The following is a 23,619-nucleotide window of genomic DNA, read 5'->3' as shown; positions in this document are numbered from 1 at the left end:
CGGGAGGCAGATGTCCCAAAGGGGGTTCACCCTGTCCCCAGCTTCTGTCTTGCTTAAGTCTCATGTGGAAGTTAGTTTCAGTGACATAATGTCAATTTTGGCTCACCCCCGAATCTTGAGAAATATGAAGCAGGACACTGGATGCAGCTTGTGAGTTAGATCAGTGTCCAGATAATTCAGCCACCAAATCCTCTTTTCTGTCATAGCAAGTATTTATCTACATTAAACTGTGTTCTGTGACCATCCTCAGCTCCCAAGTTTTCCTCAACAGACTCAGCTTAAATCCGAAGGCTTTTACTTTGCTAATCAGGAACTGAAAGAGTCAACACTCCCTAAACCAGTGGTTCCTATCTCTCCAGTGACTGGTTTTTATCTAACTTTCTTTTTGAGACAAGGTCTTACTGTAACCCAGGCTGGCTTTGAACTCCTGACCCTCCAGCTTCAGCCTCCTGAGTTCTGAGGTTACAGATGTGTTTGCTGCAGCCGGTCTTAGCTTCTCCGCTGCTGTTCCTCCCTTCTAACCTGGGGCCTCGGGCATGGTAGGCAAACACTGCGGCTGGGGCTATACTCAGCTTGCTGTGCCCTCGCAGCCTCCTCAGCACTGATATCAACCTCCAGGACCATTGTGCTGACTGGGTGGCCGCCCCATCCAGCTCCTAGCTCTATGGGTCTTGAGTGCTACCTGGAGCATAACAGGATGATAAAGATAGTGCTGAAAAATGTGTTTTGCTACAAATCCCATCTCCTGTGTGCTGAAAAAGCCACCTTCCTGCCAACATGAATCTCTTGCCTAAACCTTGGTGCTCTTCAACGTGATAATTCTTCAAGTTTGATGTTTTATAGAATGGAAAGTGAATCCATTCCCTGTTTGTCATTGTTTCGAGTTCCTCACGGAGCTTGCTCAGTCTGAAAAACATCTGTATTGTTTTTCAGACAAACTGAGCCATAAAGAGGACCTCAGAGGTTCATTTTGAGGACTCTTCTCCATGGCTGATGGAACATCAGCTACCAGGTTTTAGTGAGAAGGCTAAATATCACATCGAAAGGATGGAGTTGCGTGATTTGTGCTTACCCTCAGCGCACAGCGATCAGAACCCAGCCTCAACTCAACATAGTGCTTGCTGGGTGACCTCACCTATTCTATTCTGGCCTTAACATAGTTGGATTACAAGCCTAATCCCTACTAGAAGTCTTTCAAACACTCCCCCTGCCACCATGATGAAAGGAGGAGCAGAAGCTGGCGCTTTGCCAGAGAGGACAACAGTTTAGAAGTCAATTTGGTCTTGACTTTATTAAAACAAGAGAATGTGGGTGGTTAATCTGAGTGAAAGGTGCCGTTTTCTGAAAATGCATTCCCATGGAACCAGATGGGTGGTTGCATGACAGCGGCTATTTAGGGTTAGGGAGAAACTGCGATTGGGGTTTCAACAAATCACTTGGTGCTTGCTGTTTATGAATTCTTCAGCAGTCAGTCTGGCTCCTTTCCCAGGAGGCAGGCCTTCTGCCTAGCTACCCCCATGTATGTGTGGTTCCCAGAGGACACGGGTTTGTCCCACAGATGTGGGCTTTGATGGGACGGGCCGAGCCTGAGGCATTCTAAACTTTCTGTCGATGTTCGCTTCTTGCTGGATACTATGAATCTCTCCTGCCCAAGAAGAAGCTTGTCTTAGCTTCAAAGGCAGCCTGAGAGTGAGTTATTTACCAAATCACACAAAGGGGGATTTATCAAGTTCTCCCTGAGAGGACTTCCCCAGGACTGGAGGACTTTATTACTCTCCTCTCAGCTGTAAATTATGTCACTCAGATGCTTTTGAAAGCTCCTCTTGGCTGAGTCATAAAACTTGATACCTGGGGCCAAATGCCTTTATCTACCCCTCCTCAGAACTGTGACCAAGATGAAAAGGCGGCATTTGTTAGGAGTGGCACAGGAAGTGGAGAATTGGGCCTGAAGAGATGGAGGCATATTATACTGTGAGATTCATTTTGCCACTTGCACAGGGTCATTGGCCTTCCAGACCTAAACTGGCCGCTTGGCAAGCCCTAGGGTCAGTCAGTTCCACCTGCCCATCATGATCATTAAGGCTGGGATATTGGATTGGATTTCACTAAGGAAGCCACTCACCTGAGGAGGGTTTGCTGGGGCTCGCTTTCTCTGGCTTCTTTGGAGTCATGGTACTTTTGTGTTTCTGCTTGACTGAAGTTTGGTCGATGGCTGGAAGTCTGGGCTCACACTTAGCCGTAGGTAGTTTGGTAGATGATCTGGGTTCACTTAGAGAGTCCTCCTCACTGGAACTCTGCGGGAAATGGAAGAAGTGTGAGTCTCAGAGGCGTCACCTTCGCTAAGCACAGAAACAGGAGAGGCAGTGGGGCCTCCAGCAGCAGCTCAGAGCCTCTTGTTGGGTTTTATCACTGAGCGCCATCTGTGGGCAGGGAGATTTCGATGGTCAGGGAGGACCAGCTTCGACATAACGCAACATATCGAAGAGACTGCACTTCTGAGCCTATTGTGGGGTATTCATGACAAGAATACGTTTCTGACCCTTAAGTAATTTGATGACCAATAAACAGCGCATGCTTAAAGCTGCAGCAAAAGGAGGCGCTTTTAAAGTGTTCGCTGTTTGAGATTTGAACTCTTTGGAGGATGGGTGAAGGAAAATGTCCCCTTATGCTAATTCATGTGCTTGACAATGAAAAGGAAATTTAGATCATGTAGTTCGGACTGATCGAGTCAGATCTCAGTTTCAATATTCTAAATTATTGCACAAGAATAATTATTCCTAAGAAGTCCCCTCCTCTCTATCTTCTAAAAAAGCAGGCAGTATAAATCCACACAAAGACAAGTCACAGTTCCTACAGTGTCAGAGCATCTCAACCCAGGCGAACAGATGCGATAAAAATTATCCAAGCATTCAATGGTTTCACACTTTGCCAGACTTTTCCCTATCGAAGAAATGATGCAAACAATATAAATGACAGTCAAGACCCTGCCTCCAAGTGTGATTTAAGTACAGCCTTGTGACTTCAGGTCCTGGCTCTGGCATGTTTTGCGAGGCCATTCCTTCTGCCAAGCAAAATCCTAAGGGCTTTTCCCACCTTTGGGTCTCAGGAGGGTCTCCTGCATGGCACATTAGCCCAGCATGAGAAACCTCTCTGAAAGTGCGGTCTTTTCCAGGGAGGCAATGCCAAATTAACACCCCTGGCACCTCCCCAACTGTCGCAGTCCGTATTGATCTTGCTCCTCTTTCTTGCTGACAGTTGTGGCATTTTCATTTCAGCGGCTCCTGACTCAGGAAAATACGCTGAATAGCTTTGAATTATTGGGTGCAACGTAAGACAAATGGAACTCTTAAGAAAAAAAAAAGATCTCCACTTGACAGTCTTCCGGGCAGAAGTCTATATATCCACAGGTGGACAGACCATTATTTTCCATGAGGACAAATCTTATTTTTAAATTTAGGTTTCGGCTACAGCTTTCAAACAAATAATTATTGTCACTCCATCTGTTTTCCGAAAACAGACCACCCTCAGATAAAGGGACAGACAGAGGAGGAGACAATGGATCTGCTCTTCTCCTTTCCACTCTCAGTTCTGGGGCTTAATAGAAATCTTTGAAAAGGATTCTGAAATGTCAAAGATGAATCATGAGGTCATTTCTGAGCATGAGATGAGCTCTCTCTTCTCAGCAAAGTGGGTGTTTGGCAAACTTGAATTCTGATGTTGGAGGCTGTGGTTATGATTGGGTGAGGGAAGCTGGAGTCATGGGTTTAGATTCCCACAAGAGTAGCAGGGAGCCCGGGACAGACTTTCTTCCCCCAAACAGCCTGTGAGCTGAGGAGTCCGCTTACAGGAGGCCTTGTACTTTAGCTCAGACATCTCTGGCCTGCAGCAAAGCGCCCATGACTCCAGCTAAGACTCCCGGATCTGCCCCCATTATCCTCAGCCAGGCTGCAATGCCTCACTTGCCCCAGGCACAGGGACTTGAGAGGATATGGCAAAGGGCTCTCTTTATTGGGTGGCTATTCAGCTTGTTCACCCACCATTCTTTAGAAGCACTAAAGAGCTACGACCAAGTTTGACCAATTAACCTGTCAAAGAGGACCGTGCCCCTGGGAGCGGAGTACACCCTTCTCTGGCTTCTGGTCATCTTTACTACCAGGTGGACATCCTTCTCAGCAGTCCAGAAACCAGTGCCTAGAGGGGGTGTTTTTTGTTGATTGAAAATAGAAGGGTGAAATGTCAAATTGAAAACTGAAAATAGCAGACCTGTGGTACTCCTGGGTGTGACAACAGGCCTTTCCCTCTCGTCTCAATGAGCAATCTCAAACCTGTCACTTCAGCATTTAAATTTTTACTTTATTTTTTAATCTTTTTGGTCTTTGCTATGTTCCCTCAGACCCTTAGCTACTTTCACCTGGCTCCTGTCATGAAAACCCACTTGCCGTCACGTGGGCAAGGATCATCCTTCCAGAGAGAGTGTGAGAGTTTATATGAACTCATTCTGGCGCTAATGTATGGCATTTAAAACTCAAACGTGAGGCTTCTGGGCGACGGGTGTGGTTCCTACAGTTAGGAACCACCGACGCGGGGTAGGTTTATTGTAGCTTGTTGGTTATTATTATTTCGTCATTCTTCAGACGCCCTCCTCTGTGAACAACAGCACTGCATTCCGTGTTTCCTGATGACCGATGAGGTGAGACGCAGTGCGTACACCACTTAGGATGACACCGCATTCCCGCCCCGGCGTCCTGCGTCAGCTCTCACGCTTCGTTACTTACTTCCTGCCACTTTCAAAATTAGCGAGCTAGCTACTGGATGTTTGTCTCCACAGTGAAACCCAAGCCAAATGTCCCAGTGCAAGCGACCCTATTGGACGGATGCCTCCCAATCCAGGATGTGTGATGGGCGTGTGTGTGTGTGTGTGTCGTCCACAGACCATAGAATGTATGATGATAGTCATACTAGCCAGCTGAGATTCATGCAATCTTAAAATATGGTTTAAGTTTTTTTTCCAGATAGCAAAGCTCTAATGGCAAATATTTAGCAATGTCTGGAGATTCATCGAATCAACCCTAGTGATTTTTTTTTTAATGTCAAGTGGAGTTCAGAACTGTCTTTTCCTGTTATAATCTTGAAATTTACAGTTTCCATTTCTTCTCCATATGCTCCGAAGTTGAAATGTCACATGACAGTGGAAGCAGCTGCATTCTTTGGGAAGCAGAAAACCAGCTCTGTCTTTCAAAGCCAAAGTCCCAACAGTGAAGAGGCTAAACAACAAGCAAGCAAGCAAACTAAAGCGCAGCCTCTATGAGCGCAGTCTAATCCAAGGGACGTGGTATGGCTCCTAATGAAGCTGTCTTAACTCAAACTGATTGACAAGACTATATTTTTCTGGAGTATTAATTGTGGATTTCAGGTTTTCCAAGGACTCCCCAATTTGCTCTTCTGGCATCGTGCATAATAAAGTAGACCATAGGAGATCACACCAGTACATTCTAAACTCCAGAGCAGTGGTTCCAAACCCGTGAGTCGTGACCCCTTGGGGTCACATATCCTGCACATCGGATAATTACATTATGATTCACAACAGCAGTAAAATTACAGTTATGATGTCACAATGAAAATAATTTTAGGGATGGGGGTCACCACAACATGAGGAACTATATTAAAGGGTCACAGCATTAGGAAGGTTGAGAACCACTGGTTTAGAGAAAGGCTTTCAAAGGGACTTGGTTAATTAGGGAAGGTTAGTGCCAGGCAATGGGGAACAACTTAGTAACATAACATTTTGTTTGTTTTTAAATCTTTTCCTCCCTTCTCTTTCCCCCTCCCTCCTGCCTTCTCTCCCTTCCCCATGCTGGAAATTGAACCCAGGGCCTCTGTGTACTGGTCAGGTAACTCTACCCCTAAGCTACACCCCTAGTCTTAACTTGGTATGTTTTGAAGGCTTCAAGTCAGAACTCCTGGAAGGTGGAGACACAGGACAGGCGAAGAACGGGAAGTCATCTCCCACAGAATGTAAGAGGGATGAAAATCCCGGACCTAGTGTTATTGGACGTGAAATAGTTGACAACAGAGGAGCCCAGAAGATGCGCAGACTCACGTAGCCAGGGACAGAAAAGCCTTATTTTCCAACTCCTGCCTGATGGCTCCTCTCCAAGACCCAGGAAATCGGTTTTCACTTACCACCCCCTGCTCCCTCCCTGGAGTGTGGGACTGAAGGTTGACGGATGCACACCAAGCCAGATTTTGCCATGTGCTGAGCTAAGTGGCTCTCCTAACACAGCAGAGATGGGGCAGGACTTTCTACGGGGAGGAGGGAAGAGGCAGAGGACTGACAGGCTGGTGCCAGAGAGAGAGCGACTGGGGCTCTATTATGTTGGGAATAAATTTAGTCTCGGGAGATTATAAAAAGCCGTGGTCAAGGCAATGAACCTTGACAGTCAACAGGGACAACACACACGGAGGTTGGCCAGGAAACTGTGCAACAAATGAGTGTCTTCAGAGTGCTTGTCCCCAAGGTCTACATCAAATTGTGCCTCATGCATAAAAGCCATGCCTGGGAATGGAGGGTCACGTTGTGTAAGCAGATTCAAGGATGCAATGTAAACAGATGCATACAAGTAAGTACAAAGCATGTTCTAGCCGGATGCTCTTACCGCTCAAGGCAGGCTAACCTTTCTCTTGTGCAGAGTGAAGGAGCCTAAGACCAGCAAGTTTTTACAGTGCATTCAGGACATTTCGAGGCTGTCACGTGAAGTCTTTAGAAAATTGAACAACAGTAAGGAATGTGGACTGATGGTCTTTTGGAGATTTCTTCTGGCATGGGTATCACATACCCAACTCAAACTGTCCCTTCAATTCATTTGACCCTCACGTAAAAACATGGCTGTCAGCGGTGCTAAGATGAGATCAGTGTGGGGAGACACTGATCTGCACATCAGCTCCGAGGTGCTTTCAGGAGTCGGCCGGGGCTGTTGTATGCGTGGCCATCGTGGCCTCTGTCCCTAGCCCTGGGCTCTGAGGACAGGGCTTTCCTGCCTGCGTCAAGCTCTCCGACGGTCATGCCACCAGGCTGGAGGATACCGTCCAAGGCTCTGGTCTGAGCGAGAGCAACAATGTTCTTAGTGAGTTAGGTCTTCATGACATTTGACCACTATTGGTTGGTGGTTGGAGGGGGAGGTGAGTAAAATTTCAAGATTTGTTTTGAGATGATTATCCATTCCACTGTGGAACAGACTCAGGGGAAAGCCCAGAGTGGACAGCTACTGAAATTGTCAACTGACTATATTTTTGACACATGCTATACATACATATCTATTTTTCTTTCTTCCTTTCTTCTCTTTCTCTTTTGTTTCTTCTTTCTTCCTTCTTTTTTCCTTTCCTTTTGTTCTCTCTCTCTCTCTCTCTCTCTCCTTCTCTCTCTCTCTCTCTCTCTCCCTCTCTCTCCTTTCCTTCCTTGTTTCTTTCTTTGAGACAGGATTTCATTGTGTAGTCCTGGCTGTCTTATACTGACTGTGCAGAGCAGTTTGGCTTTGAACTTACAGAGATCTGCCTGACTCTGTCTCCTGAGTTCTGACATTAAAGGCCTGTGTTATCACATCCAGCCAGATTTCTTTTAAAATTTTTATTTTTGTGTGTGTTTGTGTATATGTGTGTGAGAGAAGTGTGTGCAAGATGCATATGTATGGGCCCACATACAACAGTATTCATAGAGAGGTCAGAGGACAACTTTGTGGGATTGGTTTTCTCCTCCAACTTTCTGTGGGCTTTGAGAGTCAAACTTAGGTGACCAGGTATGTGTGGTAAATGCCCTTGCCAACTGAGCCAACTCTTGACCCCTCGCTAGTTCTTAGAGCAGAGGTTTGGGAATCACTGTAATAGAATGTGGTCCTTCAGGCCATTTCCGAGTAGAGAACAATGCTGAAATTTATTCTGTGTGTACAATATAAATAACAGCTTTTCTAAAATTTGCTTTTGAGACAGGGTCCCACTGTGTGGCTCTGGCTGTCCTGGAACACACTCTGTAGACCAGGCTGCCCTCAAACTCACAGAGATCCACCTGCCTCTGACTCCCAAGTGCTGGGATTAAAGGCGTGTGCCTCCACATCTGCCTTAACAGCTGTTATCTCTGTGTCAATTGCCGAGTCTCTCTCTCTAGCCTTCCCATCACCACTGCCACCGTTGTGAGGTGGTTGGCAGTGTGTGTGCCACAGTGTGGACATGGAGGCCAGAGAGAATTCTGTGCTGCGGCTTCGCTCCTTCCACAGTCGGTTCCAGGAACAGAACTCAGATTTTCCAGGCATTCACGCAAGTGCTTTTGCCCACTAAGCCATATCCTTAGCATTCAATATTCTGTTTCTGAATAGTTTCAAATTGGCCAGACTTCAAGGCACTTTACCCACGAACACTTCAGAGTGCACTTCCTGTTAAAACGCATTTCCACTAAGCCACAATACTACTTCTCTAACCTAAAAGAAAAAATAATACTAATAGTCCATAATATTAATCAGATATAAAGAGCATATTCAAACCTACATGTGCCCAAGCTGCTTTTTCAGCTACTTGTTGGGACTAATGGGCTTGCATGGCGAGTTATGTCCCTTTAGTTTCTTGGACCTTTTTTGCTTTTTTACACTTTGGACTATTTTGAAGAGACAGACATATGCCTCACACGGTATCTTCGGGGTGCTTCCTCATAACCAAAGCCAGTTCCATCTTTGGAGTATAAATATTCACAGGGGATGTGATGCCCATCTCTGTAACGCCAGACCAGCGCTCACATGGCTACGGCGTCCTCATACAGTCAGCCATGTTTGATGCCCAGAAAGAGCTGGACCACCAGAGCTCGCCAAGGGAAAGGCCCATGTTTCTGCCTTTGTAATTTGTGGTCGACTGCGGAATGATTCTTTGACACTTGTTGAATAGCTGAGCCTGTTCCTGAACTACATCTCTTCCATGATTTTGGCCCCTTTTGAAGTGTTTTGCCTAAATTTATACTTATGTTAAGGTTGTACAATGACTTCATAATTTTACATTTCTTCCCCAATTATTAATTACCTTTCCTTTAAAAAAAAGTATTTTCTGGGGGCTGTGGAATGGATCAAATGACTAAGATCTTACTATGCAAATATGAGGACTTGAATTCAAATTCAAAATGAATTGAAATCCCAGTAACCACATAAAAAGCTATGTGTAATAGCATATTGTGCATCCCAGGAGCTGGGGCTGGGTGCAAAGATAATCAGCTCCCCAGAATTTGGGGGGCTAAGCAGCCTAGACCATCAGTGATTCCAGGAACAGTGAGAGACCGTGACTCTAACATGACTCTAAACATAATGGCGGGTAACCCATGAAGATGCTGGGCACTGATTTTTGGCCTCCAGACACAGTCACCCTGAGCCACCAACAGACACATGGCCCCCACACATCCACATACCCACACACACCCACACCCCCAGACACCCACACCCCCATACACACCCCACACCTCTAGACATACCCACACACCCACACATCCAGACACACCCACAGACAAGGCGCTCTCTGGGGGCTGAGGAGACAGCTTAGTCAATAAAATGTGTGTTATGCTGGGCGGTGGTGACACACCTTTAATTCCAGTACTTGGGAGACTGAGACAGGCGAATCTCTGTGAGTTCAAGGCCAGCCTGGTCTACAAGAGCTAGTTCCAGGACTGACTCCATAGCTACTAAGAAACCTGTGTTGAACACCAAATGAAAAAAAAAAAAAGAAAAAAAAAGTGTGTGTTAAACAAGCATGAAAACCTGAGTTTGGATCTCCTGTACCCCATTAAAAAGCAAGAGAGAGCCCATGCTGGGGAGCTGGAGATAGGGGATCCCTGGGGTGTGCTGGTCATCTAGACTAGCCAATCTTTGAACTCTAGGTTCAGCGAAAGACTCAAAAGAATGGGTGGAGAAACAAGGAAGACAGTTGCTGTGATCTCTGGGCTCCACATCCATGAGCATACAAGTGCATGTGCACACATAGCCTTCTTTTCCTCATGCTTATTTGCTTGCTTACAATGTGATCTTTATGTCACAATCAATTCTCTTGAAATTCTGATATTTAAATTTGTATCTAAAATGGAAAGTGAGGCCAGCAGATGACTCTTTGGGTAAGAGCACCCAGCCTGATGACCTGAGTTCATTCCCTGACACGCACATGGTGGAAGCAGAGAACCAACGTGTCCTCTGCCCTCCTCATGGTGCTTTGGCACACCCCCAACCACAAAATAAAATAATAAAATTGAAAATGGTGACAATCCACTGAAGCTATGTTTTAGTCTTTGACATATTCCATTGCTTTCTAGTACAATAAAACATTCCAGTCCGCCTTGGACCTTGAAGGAAAAAAGAAGGAAAGGAAGGCCCGGACTGCTCTGAGGTACGGCCGAGGAGGTTTACCGTAGATATGGAGAATACAGAAAGGGACAGAGACAGACATCCAGGAGAGTCCAGAGTCAACCTGTCCAGACTGAGCTTGATGTGGGATTCCCCTCGGTATGCTGTGAATACCATTGGTTAATAAAGGAACTGCTTTGGGCTTATAGCAGAGCTGTAGGGGAACAGAGCTAGGTGGGGGAAAACTAAAGGGAATGCTGGGAGAAAAGAGGCAGAGTGAGAGAGAAGCCATGGAGCCCCACCGGAGTCAGACCTGCCGAAACTTTGCGGGTAAGCCACTGCCACGTGGCAATACACAGATTCATAGAAATGGGTTAAATTAAGATGTAAGAGTTAGCCAATAAGAAGCTAGAGCTAATAGGCCAAGCAGTGATTTAATTAATACAGTATCTGTGTGGTTATTTGGGGGCTAAGCAGCCGGGAACCAACAAGTGGCCTGCTTCTTACTGCACTGAGCTGGGCCACATGAGGAGAGGGGGAGGATGAGCAAGAGAAGAGTCACTGGCCCGGTAGGAAGGCCTAGGACAGGAGACTGGTGTAGTCAAAATGGCTGCGTTATACAGGCTCCAAAGGAGCTGGGGGAATGGAAAGCCCTGAGAGTTCAGGGGCTGGGGAGTTTAGGGTGGGGGAGAGGTATGTCAGTTACTGGAGGACTCTCTGACAGGTAAAGGCTGAGGGATTCTGGGAGAACCTGGTGGCCAGAGTTCTCTTTGATATGTTAGTTGGCATCTCAGGTAGTTGTCTCGGGTTTGAGACCAAACAGACCTTACCTGCCTTCGCTGTTTCTCAAGAAATATTAATTCTGTTGTCTGAGATTGCTATTTAAGTTTTTGGTGTTTTTGAGACAGGGTTTCAGTCCTGGCTGCCACAACTCCTAATCTTGCCTCCACCTCCCAAGTGCTGTAATCACAGGCCTCCCCCGCGGCACCTGGCTTGAGAAAGCTACCAGAAAGTGACAGATGCTCTCATACTTGGGAGGCTGAGGCAGAGAATCAAAGGTTCAAAACCAGCCTTGGCAATGTAATGAGACTATGTCAAAAGAGGCAAAGAATGAAAGAAAAGAGAAGAGAAGGAAAAGGTGGGAATGAAGGAGGACCACATGTAAACCATTGCTGCTGAAGGGACATGCTTACAAGCCCTTTCTTTAGAATAAAAATCATGAGTTCATAGCATTAGCGACACAATTGGTTTTCTTTAATACTTTTACCTTGCCTATTTAAAATATTTGCTCTTTAATTATATTACTATTTTGATTCATTTGTTTCACCCTGCAATAAACATGAAATATTTCTAAGATTATGATTCCGATCTGACTCTTAAGAATAAATCTGTGAGATACAACTTAATGGATTCTCCTAGGTTCTTTGTCTGCAGAATCTATTGCTCCATGGATGAACGTCATAATTCTTGCCTTGGCCGCCATGAGTACTTCCAACTTTTCCTAAGAGAAATGGTGCTGTGATGAGCATGTGAGCTTTTCAGTTAAGTCCTTAAGCTCCTCCAAGTGGGAATTTATCTCTCTAGATTAAAAGCAGCACAACGATTTAACATTCTTTCTGCTCCTGAATCATCCTGGCAGCAGTTTATATTTAAAGATGTCTAAGAAAACTGAACTTTCGGTGTAACTTTTATAACCATGATCTTTAAAAATAACAAAATGTTTTCATTTTGGGTCAGTTTTTAATTTTAATCTGAAACTTTATGTGATTTTACCAATTTACTCACAGGCTCATTTATCTAATTTATTTCAAATATATACTCGCCCCATTTCCAGTTTAGTTTTTATTTTACATTTCATTTGTTTATTTTGTGTGTCTGTGACTTGGGGTGGGGCATGTCAGAGGAACCTTGCTGGACTGGTTTCTGTCCTTTCACCCTGTGAATGGTAGGGACCAAACTTCCACAAGTGCCTCTGTCCACTGAACCATCTCAGCGAGCAGGTCGATGGTCCACCTATTTCAAAACAGAATCCAAGGTGACCAAAAAGGTGGAATTCAGAGAAAACGGCTGTTTATTGGTTGTGGTTGCACACACTCGTAATCCAAGTATTAAGAGGGCTGAGGCAAGAGGATTGAGAGTTACATAGTAAGACCCTCTCTCAAAAACTTCAAGGACAAAACAACTCCAAAAACAGATTTCGAAGATGGAACATGTTGCAAGAGCGTGGTTTGTTTGTTCTGGCTGCCCAGAACCAAAATAACCACACAGAAACTATATTATTTAAATCACTGCTTGGCCCATTAGCTCTAACTTCTTATTTGCTAACTCTTATATCTTAATTTAACCCATTTATATGAATCTGTGTATTGCCACAAGGCTGAGGCTTACTGGGAAAAGTCCCCGTGTCTATCTCCGGTGGGGCTACATGGCTTCTCTCTGACTCTGCCCTTCTTTCTCCCAGCATTCACTTTAGTTCCCCATCCCCCATACAGAGGGAAATCCCACCTCAGGAACAAATTATAGCATACAGAGGGAAATCCCACCTCATGAACAAGCTATGATCTCTCTGAAGGACAACAGAGCCGGGGGCAGGGACTGTCTTGAAAGGAGCCAGAGGGAATGTCACTGGGTGGCAGACACTCACTGGGGGTCTGGGTGACATAGATCTATGAATCAGTCAGGGCTCATCAACTAAAAACTAAACAGCAAAAAAACCCGGAGTAAATACAAAACCCAAGCAACCAGTTCTAGAGGCGTATTCAAGTATTTAGGCATGTATTTTTCTGACCTCAGAGCTAACGAGAGCATGCCAACCTGTTGGAGACCAGCCGATGGATGGATGGCAGTAGGCCAGTGGCTCTCAACCTTCCTGCTACTCTGACCCTTTCATACAGTTCCTCGTGCTGTGGGGACCCCCAATCACAAAATTATTTTGTTTCTATCTCATAATTGTAATTTTGCTACTGTTATGAATATAAAAATGTAAGCATCTGTGTTTTCTGATGGTCCTAGGTGACCCCTGTGCAAAGTCATTCGATCCCCAAAGGGGTCTCCATAGGTTGAGATTGCTAGAGTAGGTGGGTGTCTTACTCCCATCCTGCTGCTATAGTAAGACACTGTGACAAAGGCAGCTTTAGGGAGAAAGGGCATATTTAGGCAAGCTAGCACTGCCAGCCAAAGAGGGTGTCGGATCCCACGAAACTGAATTTATCGATGGCAGTGGTGGCGCATGCCTTTAATCCCAGCACTCAGGAGGTAGAGGTAGGCGGGTCTCTGTGAGTTCAAGACCAGCCTGGTCTACAGAGCAAGTCCAGGACAGCCAGGACTACACAGAGAAACTCTGTCTTGAAAAATAAAACAAAACAGTACAAAGAAAAAACCCAACAAAAAAAGAAGTAGATTGCATGATCAAACACTTATTAAGGGCTTAGGGAGGCGATTCTCAACCTGTGGGTGGTGGCCTCTTTGGGGATTGCATATCAGATATTTACATTATGATTCATAACAGAAGCAAAATCACAGTTATGAAGCAGCAACGAAAATACTTTTATGGTTGAGATCACCACAGCATGAGGAACTGTGTTAAAGGGTCACAGCATTAGCAGGGTTGAGAACCGCTGCCCTAGGGGGATGATTCAGGGGAGTTCACCTTGCAAACATAAGGAAGCTGAGCTCCATCCCCAGGAACCATGTCAAAGGGTTCTGCTGTAGCCAGGGGAGGAATGGTCAGCTTTGGTTGAGGGACTGGTGGACCGTGTGGCAAGATGGGAGAAATCGCAAAGGCTGAGGGGCATGAGGCCAGCGTGGGCCAGGGCCAGAGCAGCAAGCAGCTCCAGGTTCCACAGGGCTGTGTTAGCTTCAGGAGCAAGTTTGGTCCCCATTTTAAAAGCCACAGAAGCGGCTCCAGCAGCCATATAAATTGTTTTGCCTGTCAACAACACTCTACCCTATGAAGGTATGGAAAACGGGATTTGGTGGCAGGTGCAAGGGGAGGAGAATGGGTTAGAGGACCACTGAGATAACTTTGTCAGGGAGGCAGCTATACAGATGGACCAAAATATTATCGGGTCCAGGGTGCAATGGCACACACCTGCAATTCCAGTACTCAGGAGGCTGAGGCAGCAGGATAAGGAGCTGAGGAGAGTTGGGGCTATAGGAACCAAACCCCCTCCATCAACAAAAAAATCATACCAGGGCAGTAAGATGTGTGGGACTGATGTGAACTGAACATGGGGCATGGGAGGTGGAGACACTGACAGATTTTGATGATACCGCACTGCGGGCAGAATACAGGGCCAAGCTGGGGGTGCTAGCCTGGGGCCTGTGATTAGCACAAGGTGTAACCAAGTCGAGGGAGTGAGAAAACAGTAGAGTATTAAATCTGGGGGATCAAAAGTGGGATTAGAGCTAGACACATAGATTTGGGAGTCACCGGCAGTTCACCCCTCAACTTTGGCCGTTAAAATGTTCCTGAGACAGCCTTAAGCAGCACAGAGAGAACAAGCCTTGGTGAGGCGTAAACTTGGATAGGGGCAGGTGACGTCTTTACTATAAAAGCCCACTCATCTCCACCTGAAACGCAAGCTGTGTTGAGCGAGGATTAGCAGGACCCTTGGCTTTTCTCGCCAGCAGAACTCACAGCCACTACACTTCTCAGTGAGCTCGCTGCAGATGTCTTAAAATACCCTGCATGCCCATGGCTGGCTATTTAACTTGTCAATAAGGAAGCTCATACATCACTGAATCACAACTTTCTAAAAATATTTTGATGACTGTTTCGATAAAAGTGGCTTCCTTTGAAAGCCCGGGTCTTGTTTTATGCATGCGAAAGCAGTTCTATGAGAGGGGACCTACAGAGTTCACCCTGTGGCCCAAGAGGTTTACAGTACAAACACAAGCTAAGAACAAGGCCCTTCTCCCCCAACCCCAGGTAGAGAGTGAGATTAGAATCCCACCTCGGGGAATCCCAGGATTCAGGAAGAGGGTGGAGGGGGACGAGAAAGAGCAAGGTCTCCAGAGATGGGGAGAAGCCAAGGGAAGGTGGCTTTGTAGATGCCTGGGAGGAAGTGTGGCAGTGTGGCCAGCACCCCACAAAGCTGCCACAGGAAAGGTAGACAGGGATCTGGTTCACGGAGAGATGTGGAAGTCACTAGACAGAGAGCATTTCCGGGAACGGCGTGTGCAGAGCAGATTGGAGTGGGCTGAAGAGTGAGGAGGAGGCGGGGAAACCGAGTCAGGCAGTGTAAATAATTCTCTTGGGAACTTGGGGTGTGAAGGAGAGGAACTGAGCGGAGGGGAGCACAGGTAGGGGAGGCAGGTCTCTTTTTAGATCATGATTAAACGCTGACGGGAAAGCCCTCTTGCGGAGCTGGCTGATGCAAGTAGGGAAGGGGTGTCCTGAGGGTGCAGGGAAGGGAGGGGGGCCTAAGTCCAGGTGGGAATGTCGGAAATAGGTGGGAATAAGGTGTGAGGTAGAGAGGGTGGGCTGAAAACAGGGTGGGGGTGGGGGGGTTAAAGGTAAAAGAGGTGAACAGGAAACTGGGCAGCTTTGAGAAAAGCCTGGAGGTTGCTGGGGCGACATTTCCTTTAGCAGTAGTTAGCGGCCTGGATGTGGCTCACAGACCATGAATGGACAGGATTACATGGCAGGTGTGAGAAAGACAAAAAGATTTACAAAGAACCTGGGCTGCTGAGGAAGGGAGCGTCAGTTGGGGGAGAGGTGGCCTGTATCTGAGCAGGGCCCCCCCCCCCAAGAGGCTGAGGAAATGCTGCACCAGAAAGACCAAGGGCAGAACTGGGAGCCGCCTTAGAGCAGCAATCGCTGATGATGTGATGAATGTAACCCTTTGGGGTGGCAAGAAGATGCAGGATGTGCCCTTGGGATGGGTGGTGTGTACGTGTGTGCGTGCGTGCGTGCGTGCGTGCGTGCGTGTGTGTGTGTGTGTGTGTGTAAGTGCAAAGGAGCAGGGCACTAGCATTAGGAACTGGGAAACCAGGGTGTGGCTGGGTTATCTAAGTGGACGCTGAAGTCATTAGATAATGTGTTTGGCGATCAGGAGGGGGAAGGTGGAGTGAGCAGCCTGCCAGAGCCACACTGAATAAAGGGGTGTGAACAGGAGACCTAGAGCGAAGCAGCAGGGAGAGAAGCCCCTCTTCTTCTTGGTCCTGAGGGGGTGGTTTTGAAGGGATACAGACAGCGCCCCCTGTAGGACAGTCCCGCAGGGGCCAGCCAGGTAGAGGCCATCTTCCCCACACTAAAATGGGAAGGAAGCTCTTGGGAAGGGACTTAAGTCCATTTCCTGGAACCTGAAAGCAAGCTCATCACTTCTGCCCCCAACTCCTCACAGCAGGATCTGACAAAGTCTAAAATTCTCATTCTCCGTGAAGCTTTGCCCTGATTTTTGTTTCATTCATTCAATTCTTTTAAGGACCCAGTACATAGCTTTGGTTGACCTTGAACTCACCACCCTTGCCTCCTCTGCTGAGCACCTGGATTGCAGGTGTGGACTACCACAGCCAACTCCCCTTGACTTTGTTTTCCAGACCGATGCTATCTTGAACTGCAGGATTTTGTAAAACGTCCAGCTTCACCACACTGTGGGCGACTTGAGGAACAAGCCTTATTCATTGCCCTGCGTTCCTAGAACATAACACACGGTGCTGTACAGAAGGGATTTATAATGTCTGCATTTGTGTTTATTATTTTAAAATTTAAATTTGTTTTATTTTTAATTGATAAATAATTGCATTTTATTTTTTTAATGAATGAAGCATTATGAAAACAAAATGAAAGGCTATTTTAGGCTGAAGTGCTGTGTTATAAAATCTATTTAATAAAGGCACAATCTGAATACTAGTCTTTGGCAACTGAAAAATTTTAAGATTTTGATATCTTAATTTTAATTGGTTTCTAACAAGTTTTTGTTGTTGTTGTTGTTGTTGTTGCTTTAGGAATTAATTAGAATCATTTTTAAAAAGCAGGTAATTTTACTAAAACAAAGTACAGTGAGATACACAGTATTACAAATGGGGAAAAAAAGGACATTTTATGATAATCTCCTCTGCAGTTCCTGAGCTGCTATGTCCAATTAACACAGAGAAACTATTTGGGTCAGAGGCCACCCGTTTTGGGCACCACCAATTTCCCTGAGCAGGGATGACTATGAGTGTCGGTATTAAGCTGGCCTCCTGGAAGGACGAGGCTGACTTGCTTATCTTCTGAGAGAGGCAGGGTAGCTTTGTGAGAGCATCCCAATTTATCCTGACAGTCGCCCCATTTTAATGTCATGCCCTATTTTTAAATCACCTGGTGGAAGTCCAACAGAACGCACAAGTAGTGCCCTGCCAGCTTTCCTGGCCAAGCAGCTATGGCCGATTCACTTCCACGCAGCTGCTGCAAGGGACCTTCAGCCCTCAGGTTTGCACGCAGAATGGGACAAGTCTCTAAGCTAAGCACCGAACGACCATCCAGTTCAGCCTGGTGGGTTTCTGGAAAGGACCAGATAACCGCAGCCATAAGAGGTAGCCTTGGCTGCAAAGTCCAGGTAAACCCTGAGGAGTTACTTGGAGGCTTTTCTGAGGTTTCTCCATCCTCTAAGGTCGACAGCCTGCTGTTCTTGTGTTTAGTTGCTGGCCTACTGTGGCAAAGGGAGCGTACCCAGTGTTGTGATAAAGCTACCTGGTCCTTTGCAAGTGGTATGCCAGGAAAAGAATGGAAGACTGGTAGCTTCACCCTTCTGTGACTAATTTCACACCAGTTCACAGGGCATCCTGCTGTCCAATATGAACTGAGGATCCATATTCTAGCCCTTACAGCTGTATGGTTATTTCAAACACATCAGCCATGAAGTGAGCCCTATGCTTCAACTGAATGCATAATGGCTCCTGGAGATGCATCCATAAACAGTGTTTTCTCTTTCTCTGTCTAGCTCAGTGCTTCTCGGCATTCCTGATGCTGTGACCCTTTAATACAGTTCCTCATGTTATGGAGACCCGCAATCATAAAATTATTTTTGTTGCTACCTCATAACTGTAATTTTGCTACTGTTGTGAATTGTAGCATAAATATTTGTGTTTTCTGATGGTCTTCAAAGGGTCGTCTGACCCCCCCGCCAAGGGGTCTCAGTTGCATGGTGAGCCTGAACCCAGAGGGTGCTCTGAGAATTCCCGAGGGTAAGCCAACCCTGAACCTCCAGGAGAACATAAAGAACTTTCCCCAGACTAGGTGCCCCAGAGAGCTGATGCAGAGATGTCTGTATGGTTTCTCAAGCCAATAAGCTCTTCCTAGAAGATCCCAAAGACAGTGGGGAAAGACAGAGGGATTTTAAATAAACGATTGTCAAGCTGGAGAGATGGCTCAGAGGTTAAGAAAACTGACAGAGGTTCCAGAGGACCTGAGTTCAATTCCCAGCAACCACATGGTGGTTTACAACCATCTGTAACAAGATCTGGTCAGGCAGAACACTGTATACACGATATCTATCTATCTATCTATCTATCTATCTATCTAGAGATATAGCTTTATAAAAAATAAAAATAAATAATTGTTATCCAATTTGCTTCCATAGTGGTTACTCTTCCATAGTGACTGACTGGGATGGGTTAGGGAATTCAGTACTACAGTACTACAATAATCCAGACAGAAAGAAAGTGTCCAGCAAGGGAAAATTCATGGGCAGATTCTAGGGAAGAGACAGACTTTGGTGTCTGCTGTGAAGTGTGGGAAGGAGGGACTAGATGAGGAGAAGTGTACTACAACTTCCAGGATTCTAGAAAAACACAGGAAGAGGAACTAGCTTGAGGGGAGATGATGCATTCGGCCACATGAACTGGGGGTGGGGGGCTCGAGGGCACTGTGGTGAACAAATCCACAGCCAAGATGATAAACAAGCTCAGAGGAAAATCCCCACAGATCTATGCTTGTCAGACTGTGGGGTGCACACTCGGTCTCCATGGCACACCCTTTGGGGGAGGCAGAGGTCAGCTGCAGAAGCTGTGTGCGGAGCCACTGGTCGCCCAGGTATATTTCCGGGGTGCGGGATCTGTGAGTTAAAAGGGCAGCTGAGACAAACACCATACCAGGTGTTAGGGATGACTCAGACTTTTAGGGTGGGGCCCTTGGGCAGTTAAAAGCCCCATGCGTGTATGTGCGTGTGCGTGTATGTGTGTGACCTGTCTCATCGGCACTCCAGCCTGCTTCCTGGCCCCCAAGGAACCCCACCATGGACAAGCAGAACTCAGAGAAAATTAAAAGTGTAACTCAGGGAACACAGATGTCACATCCCAAGCTGTGGTTGCTCTCACGACTCCGCTCAGGGTGTCAGTAGGCTGACATTAACAGATTAATGAGACAACAGCCACCCAAGAACCCTCTGAAAGAGGAGACGGGAGTTTCACAGGAAGGGCAGGATGAATAAGCAAGCAGGTGAGGGGAGGAGATATGCCATGTACCCGGGACGGACACACACACACACACACACACACACACACACCAAACCTCACTACACATACCACACCCCGCCCCTACGCCCCTCTCACACACATACTGCAAAAAATCCCTGCCAGCCTTCCCTGGACTGCCCCTTCCTTAGTGTGGATTGTGCAGGCCCAGCTTCTGGGAGACAGAGCTCCCATGGAGTCTGGTTTTGTTCTGGATTTGAACATCTGGAATAACTGTTTCTGTCCAACTCTGTCACGATGGAAATACTATTTATCTCCGTGATCCACTGAGCCTGCCATTTGCTGCGTGGCTACTGAGCACATGGAAGTAAATTTTAAATTTTTTTTTAATTACACTTTTTTTTTTTAATTTAGAGGCAGAGAGATGGCTCAGCGGTCCTCTTAACCACTGAGCAATCTCTTTCAGAGGACCCAGGTTTGGTTCCCAGCACCCATGTGGCACATGGCAGCTCACAACCATTTGTAATTCTAGATCCAGGGAATCTGGTGTTGTCCTCTGGGTTCCTTTGGCATCAGGTACACATGTAGTGGACATGCATACATGGAGGGTTCCATACATATAAAATTAAAGGTAAATTTTATTTATTATTGTGTGTGCATGCTGTCCCCAGACTGTGGAAGTGGGGGGACAGTTGTGGATTCTGTTCTCTCCTTTCACCCTAATGTATGTAAGATGCCAGGGCTTGAAATCAGGTTGCCAGGTTTGTACAGGAAGTGCCTTTGCCTACTGAGCTATCTCTCTGACTCTACTTTTTATTTTTTTTCAGTCAGTGTCTCAGGTAGCCTAGACTGGCCTTGAACTCACTCAGTAGTTGAGAACGACCTTGAACTCTTGATCCTCCCCTTAGTGCTGAGATTACCACGACCACTGCTGGTGTGCTCAGCGTAGTTTTGGATCTTTGCTACCCTCATTTAAGGATGGGACACGGGTGTGTGTGTGTGTGTGTGTGTGTGTGTGTGTGCGCGCGCGCTCTCGCATGCAGACCAAAGGTCCACATTAGGTATCATGTTCAATTGGTTTTTCATATTATTTATTTGCTTCAATATAATGTCTTACTGTCTAGCCCTGACTGTGCTGGAACCACCTATATAGACCAGGCTGGCATGGAACTCACAAAGATCCACCTGCCTCTGTTTCCTAAGTGCAGGGATTGAAGGTGTGTGCCATCATGCCAGGGCCCATCCACCCTATGTATGGAGACAGGGTCTCTCAGTCACCCATTAGCTAGACTGGCTGGCTAGGCTGCGATGGTGAGCCACCCTCCCCCACAGACCTGTGCCATCATGCCTGGCTTTTACTTGGGTGCTTGAGGTCCAAGCACTGATCTGAACGCTTGCCCAGCTGGCACCGAGCCAGCCTCAATACAGGCCTTTTTTTGTTTTGTTTTGTTTAAGACACTACAGGTTACTTGAGGAGGCTTTGTTTTTGAAACTCCTGAGTCTGTGTGAATTCTCATGGACAAAACGATTACAGTGTTTATGTTGGGTAACAGCCTTCTTTCCGAGGCTCACTTTGCTTGCTGGGAGGTTTGGGTGACCTCACTGAAGCAAACATCACAGTGAGCAGGCCCGGGCCACGGCCAGCTGCTTCTTGGTATCAGGTAAACTGCCGACCCTGTTTCTCAGTATAATTTTGGGTCTTTGTGACCTGAAATCTAAATATTTAGTTGCTCAGCTGCCGAGAGTTGAAGGACGACAAGTCCATTACTCTCAGCCAAGCGAAGGATGCTCTTCAAAAGCTGAGCTGAATCCTATCTTTCTTCCTTATTTTTTCATTTATTTTTATGTGTGTGTGTATGTATGCATGCATGTGTGTGTATGCGTGTGTGTGTGTGTGTGTGTGTGTGTGTATACCATAAACGTACAGGCATCCACAGACCCGGGAGTTAGAATTACAGGTGTTTGTGAGCTACCCAATGCAGGTGCTGGGATCAGAACTCTGGTCCTCTGGAACAACACTTAACCATGGAGCTCTCTCTCCAGCCTCTCCATCTTCCTTCTTAGTGTAGGATACACAGAGACTGCTTGTCTTCAGTCCCTGAGCTTAGTACTTTTGGAACAATGACCCTTCCAGCAAGGATCCAGGATCCAGAAGATGAGGAAGGCTCATGTCGAATCTCTTCATACAGCTTGCCGCCTCCCCCTGCTCTGCCCCCTCCCCTCATTCTAGGCTAATCAATTATTTCATCTTTTATGGGGAAATCAGGTCATGCCTATTCGCTGTTTAGTTTAAAGAGGATAAAATATCTTGGTGTCTGTGGCAGTTTTAATGTAATTGGCACCATAAACTCATAGAGAATGATAGTATTGGGAGAAATGGCCTTTGTTGGAGTACGTGTGACTTTGGTGGAGGAAGTGTGCCATTGGGAGGGTGGGCTTTGAGGTCTCCTCTGCTCAAGGTGTCACCCAGTGTCTCAGGTCACTTCCTGTTGCCTGCACAAGGTGCAGAACTCTCAGCCACCTCTCCAGCACCATATTTGCCTGCACACTGCCATGTCCCACCATGAGGATAAATGGACTAAATCTCTGAACTGTAAGCCATCCCATTAAATATTTTCCTTTATGAGAGCTGCTGTGGTCATGGTGTCTCTTCACAGCAATGGAAACCCTAAGACAGTGCCCCTGTGAATCCCAGTGGTGGTGACGGACTAGGGGAGATAAACGCAACCATCTTTTCCCATGGACACTGCTTTATCACTATTCAGCTTTTCTGTTGTTTTGTGTTTGTTTTTAAAGACAGGGTTTCTCTGTGTAAAAACAGCCCTAGCTGCCCTGGAACTAGCTCTGTAGACCAGGCTGGTCTCAAACTCACAGAGATCCGCCTGCCTCTGCCTCCAGAGTGCTGGGATTAAAGGCATGCACCACCACCACCCGACTAATTACCCAACTTCTGATTGAATATGTAGGACTATTTCCCTGGCAAATTCTAATCGGATGGAGGTTCAGCACGCTGTTCTCAACCCTCTAGGATGGTTTGTGATAAGTGGCTACATTAGGTTGGCTTTTAGAGATGTAGCCGAGGAGCCACAGAACCTGTTTCTTCACTGGTACCTGTTGGGGCATTGCTTGTGGTAGAATTGACTAACAAGGCCGTTTATAGACATGATTTAATAATGTTAGCACATCGCTTAAGTTCCCTCATCCTCACGATGATCTTGCAAAATAAGCATAACATAGTAAGTGTTCCCTTGGAGAACTGAAACACTGTCTAAACTCACAAGGTGACAAGGGTCAGAGTGGTCTTCGGTTATGTTTTCTATGATGGCAAGTCACAGACTGAGATGTACCATACTAAAGAACATCTCAGTAATGGGCTTGACAGAATGCTTCCTTCTGGACTTGAACACAACCTTTGCAGCCCTAGGAAAGTCTCTGGCTACAGAGAGAGAGCGTGCTGAGGAGCAGTAGCTGGGTTAACTGTGTGTGTGAGGAGATCTGCCCACCCTGAGGCAGGTGTCTGGAAATGATAGCGTTGACACTGGAGCTAATACTTGATGGTTTGTTCCAAGCTCATCAGAATTGTGACAATTGGAGTCGGGGTTAAGAAATGAACAAGTGATGAAAATTGCAACACAAGTGTCAAAATTTGGTCATGGCGTGCTTCAAAGAATGACAGAACGCTGGGGACATTTCCATGAATTCAGCAACTGACTTTCACACTAGCCACCCAATCAGAGGACAGACCTGCCTTCACAAATCAGATGCAAAATGTTACCCAGAGTCCTAGGTCCCAGCAATTTCTGGGAAGAAAATGATGGGGTACACCTCCCCCCACCCTGAAGGGGTTGTCTGGTTTACAGTG

General features: G+C 46.4%; 1 protein-coding gene across 2 annotated transcripts in view; it reads right to left on the bottom strand.

The window, feature by feature from the left end:
• Marchf10 (membrane associated ring-CH-type finger 10) overlaps positions 1 to 23,619 on the bottom strand; it is a 96,235-nt gene that overhangs the window by 46,179 nt on the left and 26,437 nt on the right. For both annotated transcript variants that reach the window (XM_041636052.1, XM_041636053.1), the window contains exon 5: positions 2,123 to 2,294. In XM_041636052.1, coding sequence (XP_041491986.1) covers positions 2,123 to 2,294 — 172 coding nt within the window. The remainder of the gene's footprint in view (positions 1 to 2,122; positions 2,295 to 23,619) is intronic.

The sequence above is a fragment of the Microtus oregoni genome, unplaced genomic scaffold, assembly GCF_018167655.1.
Source record: "Microtus oregoni isolate MIOR12 unplaced genomic scaffold, Mior012 000048F_ref0000485, whole genome shotgun sequence".
Classification (NCBI taxonomy): domain Eukaryota; kingdom Metazoa; phylum Chordata; class Mammalia; order Rodentia; family Cricetidae; genus Microtus; species Microtus oregoni.
This window is presented reverse-complemented; position numbering and strand designations above follow the sequence as displayed.